This window comes from Chelonia mydas, chromosome 15, assembly GCF_015237465.2.
Source record: "Chelonia mydas isolate rCheMyd1 chromosome 15, rCheMyd1.pri.v2, whole genome shotgun sequence".
Lineage (NCBI taxonomy): Eukaryota > Metazoa > Chordata > Testudines > Cheloniidae > Chelonia > Chelonia mydas.
Window position 1 is genome coordinate 11,458,481 of NC_057856.1, and position 18,145 is coordinate 11,476,625.

Below are 18,145 nucleotides of genomic sequence, written 5' to 3' on the forward strand. Positions count from 1 at the left end.
GGCTGTATAAGGACTCTGCCCACCCCCAGAAAATTAGTTGAGAAGGGTTTGAGCTACAGTTAGTTTTAAAGTCTGATCCTGTTTCCTTGCAAACAAGACAGACAGACACAAAAAGGCAGAGAAAAGAACAGTAGAGAGAAAATGCAGCTTCTGTCTCTAGTGCTGATTTTACTTTCAGCCCTGCTGCTGGAGAAACACAGGCCCAGTACGTGGCACACCACTCCGAGGCCTGGCAAACTTGTACCAGCATCGCGCTTTGCTTTTAGCTGCCTCTCTGGTCATAGGCTCATTGTACTGTTGCAAAAGTGGCAGTCTTGGCAGGCTAAGCAAGACTCTTAGTAGACAGAGGCAAAAGGAAACAGAAGAAATAAGGTGCAGGAGGAAAATGATACATAAGAGAATAGGTGAAAGCAGGAACCAAAGTTTTACACCTCAGATGGTATTTGGGATTTAGCCAAAGCTAGTGCAAGTGGTGATGTCATCTGTGTTCATCTCAAAATCGGGACGGTGAAGGGCCAGTGGTGTCCCGAAGGACCCTGAGGTCCCAGGAGATGATGTGAGTGGAAGCCATGATATGAAGCTTGCTCCCTTTAGTTCACCCATCTCTATCCTCTCCCAAAGTCTTAAAAAAACAAAAACAAAAAAACCCCTCAAAAGTCGAGTAATGGACAAACTAGCCCATCTTCTCATTGTGCTGCTCACCAATTAGGCCTAACTTCTGACACAACAGTTTCTCTGTTTGAGTTCCAGACCCACACTTTTTTGTTTACCAGATACATCAGCACAGTCCCTGATTTATAGCAGGCCTTTTTGTTTGGAATAATTCAGTCTGTCTTAACTTTTGCTTACTCTTATAAGCAATTTTATGTAACATGCTGAGTTGGACTTTCATTATCTTTTCCCCATCAACACTTATTGTTAGAGGTGATTGGATCATTTTATAAACTTTTAGCCACTTTTCCACAGTTAAGCTCACAAGTGAGGTAGGTCTTTCAGGACCCAGTTATTACAACAGAGGCAGCATATCACATGATAGCAGTGACGACCCACAGGCCTGGCACAGTGGTAAGTTTTTGCCTACAAGCCTGTCTGCTTCCCAGAGAGGAAGAAGCAGGAAATAGACAGAACCTCAACAGCATCATAATGTGTGTGCTTTGTGTTTGGTTTCAGTTGAAAGTAAGAGCAGACAAGGCTATTCCATGGAGGGAACAGAGCTGCAGAAACAGCTGGAAGCAGAGCTCCAACACATCCGACAGCAAATGCAGCATTACCACGATAGCAAGCAGGAGCTCAAGTACGTAGTGAAGTCCCCTTTAGCCAGCCTTACTGAGTGTTCTTAATCCAATGTTGCATTTCTGTATGGAAGTGCAGTTCTGCTCTGAAAAGTGACACCTCCTTACTCAGCAGGTCTGTCTCCTGGGCCTGTTCAGTCACATCTGCTGACTTGAGTGTGCAAGAGTTGTGGGTTTTTTGTTTACTCTTATTAGACCTGCACTGCCAATACAGCTTGGAAGGAGTTACCTTTTTGTGCATCCTTGGCAATGGTTTACTGTTACCTATGGCAACCAATGAAGGAAGTGTGGCCATACCAGTGTCACTGAGGGCATAATCTGAAATCCGTGCGGTTGAATTGGTATAACCGACTCAGAATGTAGTCTTCAGACTCTACTATGAGTCTGAATTTATGAGGAGGAAAGACGCCGGCTTGGCTCTCAGATCTCAGCCTGGTTTTGTAGAATAGGCAGTTAGAAAAATGTTGATGTGAGTAGTAAATTAGACATAAACATATAATCCTAAGTGGGATTGTAGTCACATTTCAGAATGAAACAGGACTTTAAGGGGGAACCCACTGCTAGGGAAAGAAGCAGCAGTGGACCAAAAGTAGGAGAGGAACACCCAACCTTTCTTGTGTTCTCCAGGGACCCTTTCTCACTGTTTTCCTGCTAACATACAGAGCCCAAAGACTGGAAAATGGGTCCTTTATATGGCAGTGGTGAAGCTAGTTTTTCCTACAGTGGGTCTGATGGTGCATAATGTTTAGAATATTTTTGAAACTTATTTTAAACTGGCTCTTACCACCCAGCTTCCACCTAATATGCTGCAGCTTGGGTTTCATCCCTAAGTACCTATACCTCCTGCCAGGCATTGCATGTTTACTGCCAAAAGGCATTTACTGTAAATGCAGTCTTTTATAAAATGGTCTAGAAAGAGCAGTGACACTGAACTCCTTTCCAACAATGTTTGCAGCTAGTGCTGGTAGTGACTGTCCTTGGCATCTACAACTATTGATGCAAATGAGTTAAATGTACAATGCACCTTCCGTGTCTCACCCTAGCTTGCTACGATCCTGTTCCCTCAGGTCATGCCGGCGGCAGGCGCGCATTCTGAACAAGTGGCTAGAAATGAGTACCGTGGGCACCGGGGCAGCGGAGCAAGATGTTATGCAGCAAGTTCAAGAAGAGCTGGATCAGGTATGTGGACAAATAGTGGTGTGAAGGCCAGTCCCACAAAGTTACTGAGTAAAAATTATAACACATGGTACTGCAAAGAGAAATGGAACCTGCCCTGAACAGATTTAGTCTAATTTGTATGATTGTGAAACAAAGGCTGAAGGCACAATGGGGCAGTTGTGGGAGATTAGTAACAGCAGGGTGGGTAGAAGAGGGGAAACCTTGTTTCTTACTGGCCCCTTGGGGGATAATGGCTGCCAAAGGGGATAATGAACAAAGTAGATTAAACTATTCACATTTTCCTCACAACCACAACACAGCTGCCAAAGGAGAAACCCAGTCCTGTAACTTGATATTTTCTTATTCAAGGGGGTAGTGTGAAAGCTCTTCAACCAAACAGCAGTCAGAACTCTTACAGACCCAGCTTGCTGGAATGAATTGTTCCTGACTTCACTAACAATTTAGCCCTTTCCTCTTCCCTTCATTTTCTCTTGTAGTTGGAGGTGCAGATCAACTCTCTCACCCAAGTGCTGCTAGAAGGGAGACATTGTCTGCAGAGCTACATCACTCGTGTGAAGGACATTCGCATTGCTTTGGATATATAACAAATCCAAAGCCCCTAAACAGTTCATGCTCAGTGGTAGAACGGGCTGGCTGTTTGTTTGATCTTTGATGTCAGAGGACATAGGCCTAAGGTACATGATCTCTAACTTTATGAAGGAAGTAAGCCAAACCTCACTACCAGTTAAACATGCATTTCCTTTTGCTGCATGCATATGGGAGACATTCCTGCTTCTTATCACAACTATGGTAAATAAATGAGGCAGACAATGCTGTGCAGCTCAAAGCTGCACTCATTACAGTCCTTAGCTAAGTATTCATAGAGACCATCACTGTAGTATCTATTTAAACTCCCCTGCTTATTAAGAAGCAAAACAATGCTGATAAGACTTTTATTTTAAAATGTTTGAAATTAAAAGTTAATGTTCGTAAGTCATACAGTGTGACATACAAAAACAGGTTTCAGAGTAACAGCCGTGTTACTGTGCTAGTGTTCTAGTTGAAAAATTAAATGGATTCTCCCTGCTGGAGAAAGTTACAGCATCGTCAGTATTCTCCAGAAACCCTGCTTCTACTTCCTCTGATCAGTGGGTAAGACATTCCTGCTAGCCAGCCAAGTTTCCACAGTGCTAAGACCATCACAGAAAGAGCTGACCTGGTGCAGAATGATCTGTCTCTGACACATTCATACTAAAGTGAACAGTAGCAACTTCTCTCATCCCCTGTTAGGCGAACTGGGTGCTCAGATACTGTGAATGCTGAGTAGTGAGGAATTTAAAGCTTAAAGTTGTTCTGGCCACAACTAAGACAAAAGGCCTCAGTGGAGGAAGAGATTAATTCTTCCTTCCTCTAACCCATTGCAACAGGCTTGTTCTGTTCACAGAGCCTTTAGTACTTGAAGGGTAATTAGTCATAGCTTCAACCCTTAGGGCTGATGATGTCTGCATGTATTTTGCATCGAGTTTTTAAAAAATTAATGCCTAGCTGGAAGAAGAACATTGTGATGCATAATACATGAGTTCTGAACTTCCTAGCACTAAGGGGCTGAACAAAGCGGGGAGGGGGAGGGGCTGCTAAGAGCCATATTAAGCAGCCCCCATTTAATATGAGGAAATGCTGACTCTTGGAGCCAAAGGATTAGTTCTCTCCTACATTGACCTAGACAGGGCCAAATAGTCAAGATCATACAATGAGCCTTTGGCAGGCTATATTACCAGACATGTCTGTCTTCCCTACTGACAAGTGTACAGGGCTTGGCCAACTGTACACACTTGATTCTGTTTTCTCTAGCACATCCAGGGGAGGCAGACTCTCTTTTACAGGATCAAGATATACAGTGCTGAGTCTCATTTTTAATTCATTCTAAAAGTTTGTTCAGAAGATCCCCTTGGAACTGGAGGCAGATCTTTAAAGAAAACACCAGCTCCCCTGATGAATAACCACACACAAGGCTCAAGCTGGGAGAGGGCCAGGTTTGATAAGAAGCTAGTCCATTCCTTCCAGCTCAGGGTGTCCTATTCACTTACAGGCAATAGACTTCCTTGGCTCAAAATAGAATTTATTCAGTAAGAACAAGCAATACATTGCAGTAGAAGTGAGTTGCTCTCAACCCTTTTGGCACCAGTTGCTGTTAATCCCATTATTGGTAATGCGAAGCTTAAAAACTCCTATTCTGAGTGTCATGTTCCTATTTCCATTCTAACCCTCCTTGGCATGAATTTACAGAGACGAAAGTTGCTGCAGGATGAAGCTTCAGAGCAGAGCACTCAGCTCCAATTTCTCTCTCCTCGCTACGAGTGCAAAAGAAAAATGGAAGTTTGGCTGGGTTGTTTTTTTTGTAAGTCCACTGAAGGATAGAAAAGCAAGTTAGTGCACATGGGGAGCAACCTTGGATTGCCCTAAAGGTCCATAATGGTTTTTAATACACAGTCAGTGCCTATAGCATTTCACTCCGTGCACTAAACTATAGGCCCTGATGTATTTCAAATTGTTTTGTACATGGAGAAATTCCCACACCAAGAACTCCGTGACAGGCCCTGAAGGTTATGACACAAGCAGCAGCACATGTACAGCAGAAGGGGAAACATACTTTAGCTGCATCCCCACTGCAATGAGAAGGGAGCGGACCCCTTAACCACCTGGTATTGTTTTATGTCAGAAGATTAATCGCTCAGTAGTTTTTGGGTGACTGAGAAGAGTAATTACCACTCAGATAAACAAAAAATCCTTAAGGCCTAGAATGGCAAAAATAAAACTATGGAGTGGGAGAAGAGTATGCAACAGTCTGACTGCTGCAAGCTAAAAAAATACACTTTTTTCAAAAAGATGACAAGTTCAACCACATGGAATGTAGACACAGTGTTTTCAGGTTTAAAATACAGTGCAAAGTCCAGTTTTAAAGGGACAATAATAGGTTAAAAGGCATTTAAAAATTAGTTTCCATACCTGTTACCAGGATGTTATTAAACAGAATTTGAGTCTAGTTTACTGGTTTCAGCATTGATGCCATTAATTTACATTGTGCATTTCACCTAGGTTGGACAATGAAAGTAAGACTAGGCAATTTGACTTCCTGGCTTCCATACTTTGATGTCATATTTGCATTAGACATCTGGGACTGCAAGTTTGAAAACCATATTTTACAGAACTGAAACCTTGGGTCTAGGTCAACCTAACAGTGTCCCTTTAAATGTAGCTAATCTCTCTGCCTTCACCCCTCCCCAGTGTCACTCCAGAATGCAGGCAGGCCCAATAGGAACCTACAGGCTCTGTATGAATGTAACTAGTTTGCAACACATTGAAAGGGAGAGTGTGAAAGACTGTAGGCACAGGATGGGATAGAAACCACCCTGGTCAACATTCTTAAAGGCATCTGTACCTGATATGTAAATGGATCATCTGATTATTTTACTGCTCTCAGCATAGGTATGTGATATTGGGCAAATACTCCTATCCCAGTTTTACACCGCAGTGTTGTCTAATATTTTCCTCACCCAGGTCCTGCTGAGTGATATTTTCCATTAGTGAAGCATTTTTCTTGGAAGTTTGAGTTCCTTTGTATATAAAATCCTCTTGTAGTTTCTAAAGGGACCCCAGGGCCTCTCCAAAGCGGATTTTCTGTCCAGGTTTGAGGTGAAAGTTGAAGTCCTTGGGTGCCTCGAAGATTAGAACGATGGTCGAGCCCAGGTTAAACTCCCCTAAATGTTCTCCTTTCCTCATGGGGATGCCCTCTTTGTTATTGTTGGTTATAAAGCTGAAGTCATTGTAAGAGCCTTTGGAGTAACAGGGGCTGTTAGTATGCAAATCCTGCAGATAGACAAGAGAGAAAGGAATGTGATTTGTGGATTTTAGTATGCTCTATCCATTTACTAGGATTGACAACTCCCTATGCCTGGCCTACAGTTTCAAATAGTAACATGCAACAGTGCTAAATACAAGGTGGAAGAAGCAAAGATCTGGACAGCAGCCACCCCCTTCACATCCTGGTCCTGGACTACAATAAGCTAATGAACAGTCGTACCAATTGAGTAATACACGGTAGAAAACTTTTGGGTTTTAACTTTAGCTTGATATTAGTTATGAGGAAATCAAATAATTAACCAGCCTTGTTTCCTCACATGAGTTATACAGTACCACTGACGCACTAACAAAGTGAGACTTCAAAGGCAGGATTTGTACTCACCCGGTCGAAGTAGATGCGGATGGAGCCAACATTTGTGGCTCCTACCGCTGTTAGGGAAAAAAAGCCATGTTTCCAATCACCAGTAAGTACAACCCGCTCATTATGGCAGAAGAGTTCCTTGATCCAGCGGGCAACACCAGGATTCACAGACATCAGGGAGCCTGTAGTAAACAGGAAGAGCAAGATGAAATATTCTTTGTTCTTGCAGCAGTATTTTGATAGATTTAAGGCACAATAATTTAGAGACCAACAAAGAAAGGCCAGATTAAAGCTCATTTCTAAGAAGTGAGACAAATACTAAGTATCAAGAATATGAAGGATCAGAAGATGCACAGAGGTTCTGTTGCACTGTGCACAGCAAATAAAGCCTTCAGCTGCGCAGTAGCAAAAACAGAATGGTTACTAAGGGTATGTCTACACTGCAGCTGGGAGTATGCTTTCTAGCCCACACTTCCAGCTGCACTGTAGATACACTACGTGGGGAGCAGATAACACTTGAGTGTTCTTTAGCTCATAGGTTTCAGAGTAGCAGCCGTGTTAGTCTGTCTCTGCAAAAAGAACAGGTGTACTTGTGGCACCTTAGAGACTAACAAATTTATTAGAGCATAAGCTTTCGTGGGCTACAGCCCACTTCATCGGATGCATAGAATGGAACATATAGTAAGAAGATATATATATACATACAGAGAAGGTGGAAGTTGCCATACAAACTGTAAGAGGCTAATTCATTAAGATGAGCTATTATCAGCAGGAGAAATATGTGGATTCTCTCCTCAGGCCCTACCCAAGATCCATAAACCTGGAAATCCTGGATGCCCCATCGTCTCAGGCATTGGCACCCTAACAGTAGGATTGTCTGACTATGTGGACTCTCTCCTCAGGACCTACGCTACCAGCACTCCCAGCTATCTTCGAGACACCACTGACTTCCTGAAGAAACTACAATCCATCGGTGATCTTCCTGAAAAACACCATCCTGGCCACTGTGGATGCAGAAGCCCTCGACACCAACATTCCACACAAAGATGGACTACAAGCCATCAGGAACAGTATCCCCAATACCGTCACGGCAAACCTGGTGGCTGACCTTTGTGACTTTGTCCTCACCCCCAACTATTTCACATTTGGGGACAATATATACCTTCAAGTCAGCGGCACTGCTATGGGTACCCGCATGGCCCCACAGTTTGCCAACATTTTTATGGCTGACTTAGAACAACGCTTCCTTAGCTCTCGTCCCCTAACGCCCCTACTCTACTTGCTCTACATTGATGACATCATCATCTGGACCCATGGAAAAGAAGCCCTTGAGGAATTCCACCATGATTTCAACCATTTCCATCCCACCATCAACCTCAGCCTAGACCAATCCACACAAGCGGTCAATTTCCTGGACATTGCTATGCTAATAAGCGATGGTCACAGCCACCACCCTATACCGGAAACCTACTAACCACTACACTTACCTACATGCCTCCAGCTTCCATCAAGGATAAACCCATTGTCTACAGCCAAGCTCTAAGATACAATAGCATTTGCTCCAATCCCTCAGACAGAGACAAACACCTACAAGATCTCTATCAAGCATTCTTAAAACTACAATACCCACCTGCTGAAGTGAAAAAACAGATTGACAGAGCCAGAAGAGTACCCAGAAGTCACCTACTACAGGACAGGCCCAACACAGAAAATAACTCCACTAGCTGTCACCTTCAGCCCCCAACTAAAACCTCTCCAGCGCATCATCAAAGATCTACAACCTATCTTGAAAAATGATCCCTCACTCTCACAGATCTTGGGTGACAGACCAGTCCTCGCTTACAGACAGCCCCCCGCAACCTGAAGCAAATCCTCTCCAGCAACCACACACCAAAAACACTAACCCAGGAACCAATCCTTGCAACAAAGCCCGATGCCAACTCTGTCCACATATTTATTCAAGTGACACCATCATAAGACCTATCACATCAGCCATGCCATCAGGGGCTTGTTCACCTGCACATCTACCGATGTAATACGTGCCAGCAATGCCCCTCTGCCTTGTACATTGGCCAAACCGGACAGTCTCTATGCAAAAGAATAAATGGACGCAAATCTGACACCAGGAATCATAACGTTCAAAAACCGGTAGGAGAACACTTGAACCTCTCTGGCCGCTCAGTAAAAGATTTAAGGGTGGCAATTTTGCAACAGAAAAGCTTCAAAAACAGATTCCAACAAGAAACTGCTGAGCTTGAATTAATATGCAAACTAGATACCATTAATTTTGGTTTGAATAGAGACTGGGAGTGGCTGGGTCATTTACACATTGAATCTATTTCCCTACGTTAAGTATCCTCACCCCTTCTTGTCAACTATCTGCATGGGCCATCTTGATTATCCCTAAAAAAGTTTTTTTTCTCCTGCTGATAATAGCTCATCTTAATTAGCCTCTTACAGTTTGTATGGCAACTTCCACCTTCTGTGTGTGTGTGTCTATATATCTTCTTACTATATGTTCCATTCTATGCATCCGATGAAGTGGGCTGTAGCCCACGAAAGCTTATGCTCTAATAAATTTGTTAGTCTCTAAGGTGCCACAAGTACTCCAATTCTTTAGCTCCTCTCACTATCATCCAGCATGTCCGAGGTCCTGCTACATCCATCCCCTAGAAACAACAGGAGTTGAATGAAGGGAAAATATTTATGCCAGAAACTAAGGCATATTAACACCCCTCCACACATGATATATCAACCTCGTTAATTTTTGCCCTGGGCTCAGACCACAGTATTTCACCCTAATGCTATCTCTCAGAGTTCACAGCATCACTGTTACATACCCTGAAAACATTGCTATCACCAAACAGGCAAGGAGGAGGAACCCAGCTACCTAATGAACTCAAACCAGAACAAGCCTGTTTCTGAGCCTGGATTACCAAGTGCTCCACAGGAGCTGACTAAGATCTGACTACACAACAGCTCTACCTCTAAAGTCTAAGGACGCAGGCAAAAGTCTTTATATCTAAGGGATGAGCTCATTGGGCTGCCTCGCCAAAGCTTTAGGGGAAAAAACCCCCCACCCCAGCCAACCCCACCAGTCTCTCAAATGCCGTTTGCAATGTGTGAAGTGGTTCTGTAGCACTACAGATCTGAGTCACCATAGCTGGCCAGATGTGAACATGAAGGATTAATAAATAGATCTAGGATCCCGAAAGAAAATGAATCACAATAGGAACCTTAAAGGTTTCCACCCTGTCACACAATACAGGGGAGCACACAGTGCATTAGAATATTTCATTCTGTACTCCTATGCACATTGCTCTATTTCAATGGATCTCCTGGCAGCATTTCCCTAAGAAACCCCTGGCTTAAAGGGTTTACTCAGCCACAAACCTTAGCTTCACGCTGAAGCTTGGCAGATCAACTTTCTTGCCAGGTCTTGTCTCTCTCACACATAGCATCTGAAACCGAAACCAAGTCCAACTCCTCTCTTTGTTCCTAGGTAATTAAAAAAATGAATTTCCATCTGCTGGACTAAGGAGCATGACTGTCTGTGAAGGAGAGGGCAAAACTCCATAACCCCAATTCAAATCAAGTGATTGTGCTTAGTGTCATTCTCTGAATCTCTGATGTGCAGGGTTATCCACAACAATCAGATGCCCCTCTAGGACATCCTCTCTTTTACCAGCAACAGGGCAGTTTACTGTGGTGGGTGGGGAATGCCCTTGTTCCCTCTCAAGATGCTGACTGGCATTCTTCAAGCTCTTAACAGCCATTTCAGTAAAGTCTGCTGGAAACAGATCTGGGTCTCCGTACACCTCTGTGTTTAGTTGAGAGAATCAGGTCTGTTGAGAGACCAAGTTATCCATCTTCAACATTACCAATTTAACTCAAATATCAGACTATTAAGCCCTGAAATTCATTAGCACAGTATTCAGGATTTTGGGGAAGCATGATCCTCAATGTGTTTTTTATGACAAACAGCTGCCCTCTGATTCTCTAGCACATCACCATTCAAGTGCTCTGACTGAGGCATCTCTCAGTAATCCCCCTGCTTTTACACCTGCTCTGTTTCCCCTTCATGGAAGTAGAATCTACCTGGGAAGTGGCGTCTGTGCGACACTCTCCAGTCAGTGGGCGAGTGGAAGCAGTGATAGTCCCCAGGCGCCAGGTAGATGACACAGTGATAGAGCTCGTTCCCCTCCTTTGTGACTAGCTGGTTCTGGAATGAGTTGCAGGATGAGGCTGCAGTGGAACAGCAGAAGACAAAAGGGGTTAAAAAGAACAACCGAAATAATCTGTGAGAGAATGTATTGTGAGACAAGGCTCCAATGGGAAATGTGCTACTATGATACTCAGAAAACCAGTGTTAACAGCAGATCACTAAATACAGCCCACAAAGTGACTCTGGGGGCATTCACTGGCAAGAGAGCTTACACAGATGAATCAGCAACAGAATTCCAAACATGTAATAGCCCTCAGTGAACACACTTGTTGGGACCATGCAGAACCCTTTCAGGGTACATGGTAAGGAGAGGAGTCAGCCTTAAAATTAATTCCTTGAATGTCTTCAGTGTTGAGCATGCTCTCAGGCCACACCTTCTGCAACTATAAACTAAACATTTTCTTACTTGTGTTATTAACAACCCTTTGATTACTAGAACAGGAAGAATTACAGAAATCCAATTTACTTCTCACTACTGATGCTGTTCACTTTTCCACTTCCTTCAGCTTGGACAGTGAAATCAGACTTGTCAGTGTTTGGGTTGGGTAAATGCTGCAGGAGAAGGCTTCTGGCAAATTTTGTAAATTTGATTTTACAAAAATCTACATTTTACGCCACGCTGAATTGACAGGGTTCCTTAACTCCTAAGATTTCATGTAAACTGGAGGCTGATACTTGGATCATAGAGGGGGATACAGAGCATGCAGTGGGAGGGATTTGCCTTGTCAGTTTTTCCTTTGCTTGCTCCCTATTACTTTAGGGACAATTCAAGCTGACCGTATGTCCCTCTTCAAAGGCCCATTGTGGCTACAGGAAGCTTTGAAAGAAGAGTACCCAGAAGGTAGTTCTTCAAGGCCAAGAATCAGCATTTTAAAAAGCTTGTGTCCCTTTAACACACAGCTAGGTTTTAAACGTCTTTGAAGTCCAAGCCCAGAAGAATCCAAGGAACTTTAAAGAGCCCCAGCTTCCCCAGACAAAGCAGCAGGGGCTTGAGACGGAGTCTCATAGAACACAAATAATTTGTCTTAAAAGACACCTCAGAACTATTGGGGTGTAATGTCCCAGCTTACAAAATGCTTTTAGTTGCATTTGCATACACATCACAAAAACAATTCTGGAGCTTTCAAAAAGGGCTTCTTTCTGTCGCATATTGCCTATACACAGGTTTAACACAAGATCCTGACACGCAAACCAAGGGCTTTGAAGACAGCTCTATCTCCACAGAACAGGCACAGCAAAGACAGTGACAGCACAAACTTCCTCAGTGCCCCAGCCCTGACCTAACAGGCAGACCTCTAGGCATGAGAGCAGAGATCAGTCTCCATGCAGGGGGTGCTGCTGCATAAATTGGGTCTAATAGACTAGTTCATGGATCTCAAATTACCAGGAGGGCCGCATGAAGACTAATACATTTGTCCGAGGGCTGCATCACTGGCACTGCCCCATCCCCCTGCTGTCCCTGGCCCCATCACCACTCCACCCCTTCCATGAGGCCCTGCCCCACCTCTTCTCATCTTCCCCAGCCTCATTCCAACCCCTTCCCCAAAGTCCCCACCCCAACTCTGCCCCCTCCTTGCCCCTATTCCAACCCCTTCCCCAAATCCTCGCCCCTTGCCCCACCCCTTCTCCACCTCCTCCCCTGAGCATGCAGCTCTCCGCTCCTCCCCTCTCCCTCCTGGAAACCACCAAGTGCCACCAAACAGCTGTTTGGCAGCAGGAAGCGCCTGGAGGTAGGTAGAGGAACGGGGACGAGGCACACTGGAGGGGGGAGCTTGACAGACACAGGAAATAACTGGGGCGCGGGGGGGACCCCTGGACTAGTTCCTACAGCTTCCATCTTTGCTAGCCAAACATCTGGACATGTTTCAGCCTCCCAGCAGGAGCAAGCCTCGTTATGGTCACAGACCTTGAAGTTACCCAGAATCTACCCAATATAACCATGCACTTGAGGGAACTGAAAAGTTAAAATGTAGAGAAAAGGGCTGAATCTGAGGCTGCGGCTGCAAGTGAGGGACAGGCTACTAAGGAGATAGAGGAGTCCAACATGGAACATTACACCCCACATGTTATTCCTCAGTTTGAGCTATAATGAAGCAGAGTTGCCTATGCTGCTGGCAAAGATTTGAGAGCAGATAGCTATGATCCACCCCGTCCCTGCAATTACCAGAAACAGTGAAATGACAGAAACAGGCTAGGAGGCAACTTACTTTGGCTAAACTGCACGTCTTCTGTGCTGGTGCACGGCCCCAGGAAGGACTCCAGCGAGTAGGTGACACCCTTCACCTGTTCCACTTCGCAGTTTTTCACTTGTCCAAAGTTCAGAATCTTTCCATCTGAGGGACTGATCTACAGGGAACAAAAAAAGTAAACTGCAGTGAAAATCCATGCATCTCTCACACTTAGCCATCAGAAACACAAGTCCACTGATCATCTGAACCCCAACATTTCACATCTCTTCCCCTTTATATAACCTCTCGCCCCCACAGGGATAAGCCTAGCCTCTTTTTGTATCAGACCTTTGATATTTTCACAGAAAGAAAGGCAAATAGGAAGGCCCATAAGTGAGATCCAAAAAGACCATTATTTGTTCGAAGTGAATGCCAATGCTGTGACCACTACAGAGACTTTGAGAGAACCTGGTCCAGTCCGGTGTCTCGAATAAATCAGACTGGACTTTTACCTACCCCAACCAAGTAGTTCAGTTAGGGCCATGATCTGTTGCCATACAGACAGGCTGGATATGGGTGCAACCAAGAGCAACAACCCATACAGAAAAGGGGTGAGTGACAGACCCACAACTCCAATATTGGAGGCCCAATATTCAGAGTTTTGGCCTACAGACATAGCACACATTCCAAGGTGAGGGATGGGAACATTTACACGTCAATGTGTAGCTCCTCTAGAACAAAATAAAACATTGCAAACCCTCCTCCTCACCACACTGTGATAGCAGCAGACTGGCCGGGACTGGGGCTTCAGCTTCCTGCGGAAGAACTCGCTCAGGTTTCTATAGTGATGAAGATCTTCGACAGCTGCTTCTTTCATGTTCACTCCAAATGTCCAGATATACAGGCTGTAGACAGGCTTCCGGAGCCAGGTGGGCAGCTCGACCTGGTTCAAACGACCCCAGGCTCGTGAAAGCAGTCGTGTTGGTACTGATTTGTACAGAGAAACCTAGAGAGAAAGGTTTCAGAGTAGCAGCCGTGTTAGTCTGTATCCGCAAAAAGAAAAGGAGTACTTGTGGCACCTTAGAGACTAACAAATTTATTTGAGCATAAGTTTTCGTGAGCTACAGCTCACTTCATCGGATGCATTCAGTGGAAAATACAGTGGGGAGATTTATATACACAGAGAACATGAAACAATGGGTGTTACCGTACACACTGTAACGAGAGAAAGGAATCACACCATGCTATTTCTGTTCTTCCCACTGCTCTCAGCCCTTCTTCCCTTTGCTCCCAAAATGGAAGAATCCAATTCATTCCTACTGTGACTCCCTTCACTTCAGTGGAGTTACACCAACGATGAATTTACCTTGAAGTCTTCAATAAACCAAGACCAGAACCTTCCCCTCCCTGCCCCCATGCTGATGTGTAGGGATGGGGGACAGATGGAGCTCAGTGTAAACCCTTACAGTGAAAGTAAAGCCAATTAATTTGGATGTTTCATCTGTTTTGAGAAAGATATAAAAAATCCATTTTGTCAGTATAATTTCTGTTGTTTTTTGTTGCCTTAAGGCAAATAATAAAAGCACAAACCCATTCTTCCAATCGCAGCACAGAAGTCCTGCCAGCCAGCTACAGTGGAGGGCAGCTACAATGCATGCACCCTCTTCCCCTTGTATGCTGAAGCTTCATATGCAAGTTAGTGGAAACTGCTCCCAGGAGGCTCACAGAGAAGCTGTGCATTTGGGACATTCTATTACAGCACTAATTGGAGGCAGTGAAACATTACTAATATATTTATTTTTGTGAACAACCCAAAGAAAACTGACTTAGAAATACATTTCTGTTGGCGTTTCAATGCCTAGTGTGTTGCTTCTCCCAAGCCCATCTATTTCTGGAATTATAAAGTACCTTGTCTACACATAAAAGGTGCACTGCTTTTAAATATACTGGTATAATTAAAGCAATACAACTCCTCTGGTGTGGACACAGTTACACTGTTCTTATACCAGTGTAACTTATTACCATAAAGACAAATAAACTATATCCATATATTGCACCTTTCTACTGGCATAACTGTGCCACACTAGGGCTTATACCAGTGTAACTATAGTGGTCAAACAAACAAAAAAATCACACCCCAAATGATAGCTTTATCAGTAAAAGAACTGTGTGTACACCAAGCTTTATTGCCTGGGCAATCCCCAAAAACTCACTCACCTGTTGTTTGTGGTACGTGGTATCACCCACACAGCTCACGAGAGCATGTTGTAATCCCAAAAACATAGAGGAAGGCTGGAGCCTTCTGAAATAAGTTTTACACAGTAAGCTGTTTTCTGCAAACCTCTGGTAAAAGTTTGCAGAACAGGGTGGCTGGCTAATTTCAACTCCGAGTAAAAGGGTTCTCTCATTTCTTTCCTAAGAGGCACTATTTATTCTCTACTATATGGGTATCCCTCAACGTTAGGACCTGCAGAATGTAGCAATAAATACAGACCCCTCCAGAGAGCTGGTCTTTTAGCCTGTATGTTCTATTAAGCAAATTTATTTCACCTGCTAATGGATAATACTCCACTCAACTCACCTTCACTCAGACCAGTCCAGTATTCTGAGTTTTGACTGTGCTATGGATGATGCTTAAAAATAAAATCCAACCATTAGAGAGAGCGAAAGAGCACGTCAGCTTAATCTTACTTCAGACTGAAATGTTTTAAACCATCTATTGTTACAGGTAACACTTTAGACCATGACAATAGAAGGATGAGAGAGAAATATTGCTCTGTTTTTTCTCGTGTTTACACTTTGCACATTTGACAGGCCTTGGACAGAGTCAGTTTCATGGTATCCCTGTAGAAAGAGTTTCACCTATTTGTGTAGTTTTCCCACAGTCACAGAAGAGATTTAAAAAAAAAAAAAGGGGGGGGGGGCTGATTGCAAAACCACAAAAATTGGGAAGACAACTTGGGGACAGGCGCAGTGCCTGAAAATACATACTTCACTTTTGCAAGTGATGGGGTTTCAAGTTGATAGTCTCTGTTTAATGAAATAGCTGTCAAAATGGCATCCTCTCAAGAGCAGGCACATTTGTATAAGTATGCAGGTCCATGTACTGAAACAAGATTTCATCGTTTGAGTCAGGGATGCCTGCATTAGCACATCCTCTGGGCAGTCAGCATTCCAGGCACCCAAGAAGGAACTGAACAGCCAACCATTCTCACACACAAATTGCAGCAGCAGAGAGACTACATGAATGTGTCCATGAAAAGGGATGGAGAAGAGGCGTGGTCTGCCTTAGCCCTGGCTCTGATATTTGTGGGTGTTACTGTCTGAATAAATGCAGCTGTTTCCACTGATTCCCCAGCTTGGGAACTTGTTTGTTAGGGGATCATACACAAATTCTATGCCCTGAAAATTCATCATCTGTCTCTGAAAGGAGAATTACATAATCCCTAAAGCTTCACCACAAAGGAAAAAAACCACACACAGTTGGGGGAGAGGAAGGTATGAGCTGCAGTTCTGCTTTAATATCAGCCATCTGCACCATGCTGTCTCCAGCTCTACTGTAGTCTCCCCCTGCTGCCAGCCTCCCTCCATTATAATAGAACATTTGCCCACAGGGTTGTTACAAAGGAGAGACCTGCTCACACTTACCCTGCTCATAGGCCTCCATCCCACTCTGGTCAAGGGTTTAAGAGCACCGAAAGGCAGAAGATAATAGAGAATAGTCAGAGGCCAAGAACGGAGTTTCAGAGCAGGCCTAGACATACAGCTCAGCTGGCCCAACCTCCGCCTCAGGGCCAGCTGGGGGAATTGCAACCTGTAGGATCACATACACACACAAAAGGGTCAGCCAACTCAGCCTCAGAACCACCAGCTCCTGACAGAGTTTGTTCAATGCTTGTCAGTGATTCTGCAACTCCCTGACTTTGGTTCAGATCTGCTCCTTTCCCAAAATACAGGAGCAGTTCAGCTCAAACATGAGCATGAGCTGCCCAGGGCCCGGGGCACAGGACAACTTCCATTACTCATGCCTACCGGCAAATTAATTAAAGGCAAAACCTTTTGCATTAGACAAAGGCTGAGATACAGGTGAAAACAAGGCAGCAACTGGTCCAGCCAGGTAACGCTAGAACATACACAATATGATATGGAACACCAAAAAGGGGAAAACCCAGGAACTTCTTTCAAACACCAGAAGAATAAGTAGCTACTCGAGAAGAAACATTTGCCTGTACCATCTCCAGCTCCTGGAGAGTTAGAGTGATCAGCCCAGTAAAGCACTCTGAAAGCTAGCAATCTAGGATTCTAGGAATAAAATCCCTATTTAGGGCAAAAGTGTTAGGCAAGTGCTAAGGAAAGAACAGATGATATACCAGTGAGACAAACAGCCACAAACCCAGGGCAATGTCGTCTCTGGCTCCAGGATTTCAACAAGATCTGGCATAATGGGAATCCTGCATTTCAGAAGTTCCATCCACAGTGCTGTTCCTACATGCAATAGTGGGATGAAACTGACCTAATCCTAGGCTCTCATTCTGTTGGGAGAGAGACAGCTGCAGTACCATAAGCACAGTGTGCTCCTGCTAAGGGAAAGGGAAGTGCATACACTTGCTCCTCTCTCCTGCCTGTTTTTAGCAGCAGCAAGAGGGACTCATGCCTGTACCTCCCGGTCTCATCAGGTGAGCCCCAGAAACAGGCAGCAGCAGAAACTGTCAACATCAGACAGTACCCATCTGGACATAGACACAATAAAGTCAGGGTAAGTCCTAGAAAGGATCACAAAAGCCATTGGGGTCAAACGGAAGTGCTCCTGCAGCAGGCCTGCTAGCAGTTGGTTCCATCTGGCCAGCTATTTAACACTTCAGAGACAAACAGAAGTGGGATTTGTGAGTTAGTGCACACTGCCCAAAGAGCAGAGGTCAAAAGGCACCTTTCAGGTTTTACATTTCTTATTGGGCACCTCAGTCTTAGACAGATGATACAAGAACTAAAACACACAAACTGCCAGCGTAGCAGGGTAATCATCATCTATGGCCCATTCAAACTTTGGCTTCTTAAGCAACTGTGTTTAGGTGGGGTTTTT

General features: G+C 44.3%; 2 protein-coding genes across 21 annotated transcripts in view; one reads left to right on the forward strand and one right to left on the reverse strand.

The window, feature by feature from the left end:
• SFI1 (SFI1 centrin binding protein) overlaps positions 1–14,608 on the forward strand; it is a 64,520-nt gene extending 49,912 nt beyond the window's left edge. For 7 of the 9 annotated variants that reach the window (XM_037879018.2, XM_043529251.1, XM_043529250.1 and 4 more), the window contains 3 exons: positions 1,171–1,294; positions 2,360–2,471; positions 2,948–5,493. In XM_037879018.2, coding sequence (XP_037734946.1) covers positions 1,171–1,294; positions 2,360–2,471; positions 2,948–3,055 — 344 coding nt within the window. In that variant the 3' untranslated portion in view covers positions 3,056–5,493. Of the gene's footprint in view, positions 1–1,170; positions 1,295–2,359; positions 2,472–2,947; positions 5,494–7,574 lie in introns of those variants that run through there. The other 2 variants (XM_037879022.2, XM_037879023.2) reach the window with 2 other exon arrangements.
• Positions 644–18,145, reverse strand: part of PISD (phosphatidylserine decarboxylase) — a 46,160-nt gene continuing 28,658 nt past the window's right edge. For 8 of the 12 annotated variants that reach the window (XM_043529279.1, XM_043529278.1, XM_043529277.1 and 5 more), the window contains 6 exons: positions 16,714–16,879; positions 13,835–14,071; positions 13,105–13,243; positions 10,771–10,917; positions 6,694–6,854; positions 644–6,317 (listed from right to left, as the gene is read on the reverse strand). In XM_043529279.1, coding sequence (XP_043385214.1) covers positions 6,093–6,317; positions 6,694–6,854; positions 10,771–10,917; positions 13,105–13,243; positions 13,835–14,071; positions 16,714–16,879 — 1,075 coding nt within the window. In that variant the 3' untranslated portion in view covers positions 644–6,092. The remainder of the gene's footprint in view (positions 6,318–6,693; positions 6,855–10,770; positions 10,918–13,104; positions 13,244–13,834; positions 14,072–16,713; positions 16,880–18,145) is intronic. The other 4 variants (XM_037879040.2, XM_037879048.2, XM_043529280.1 and 1 more) reach the window with 1 other exon arrangement.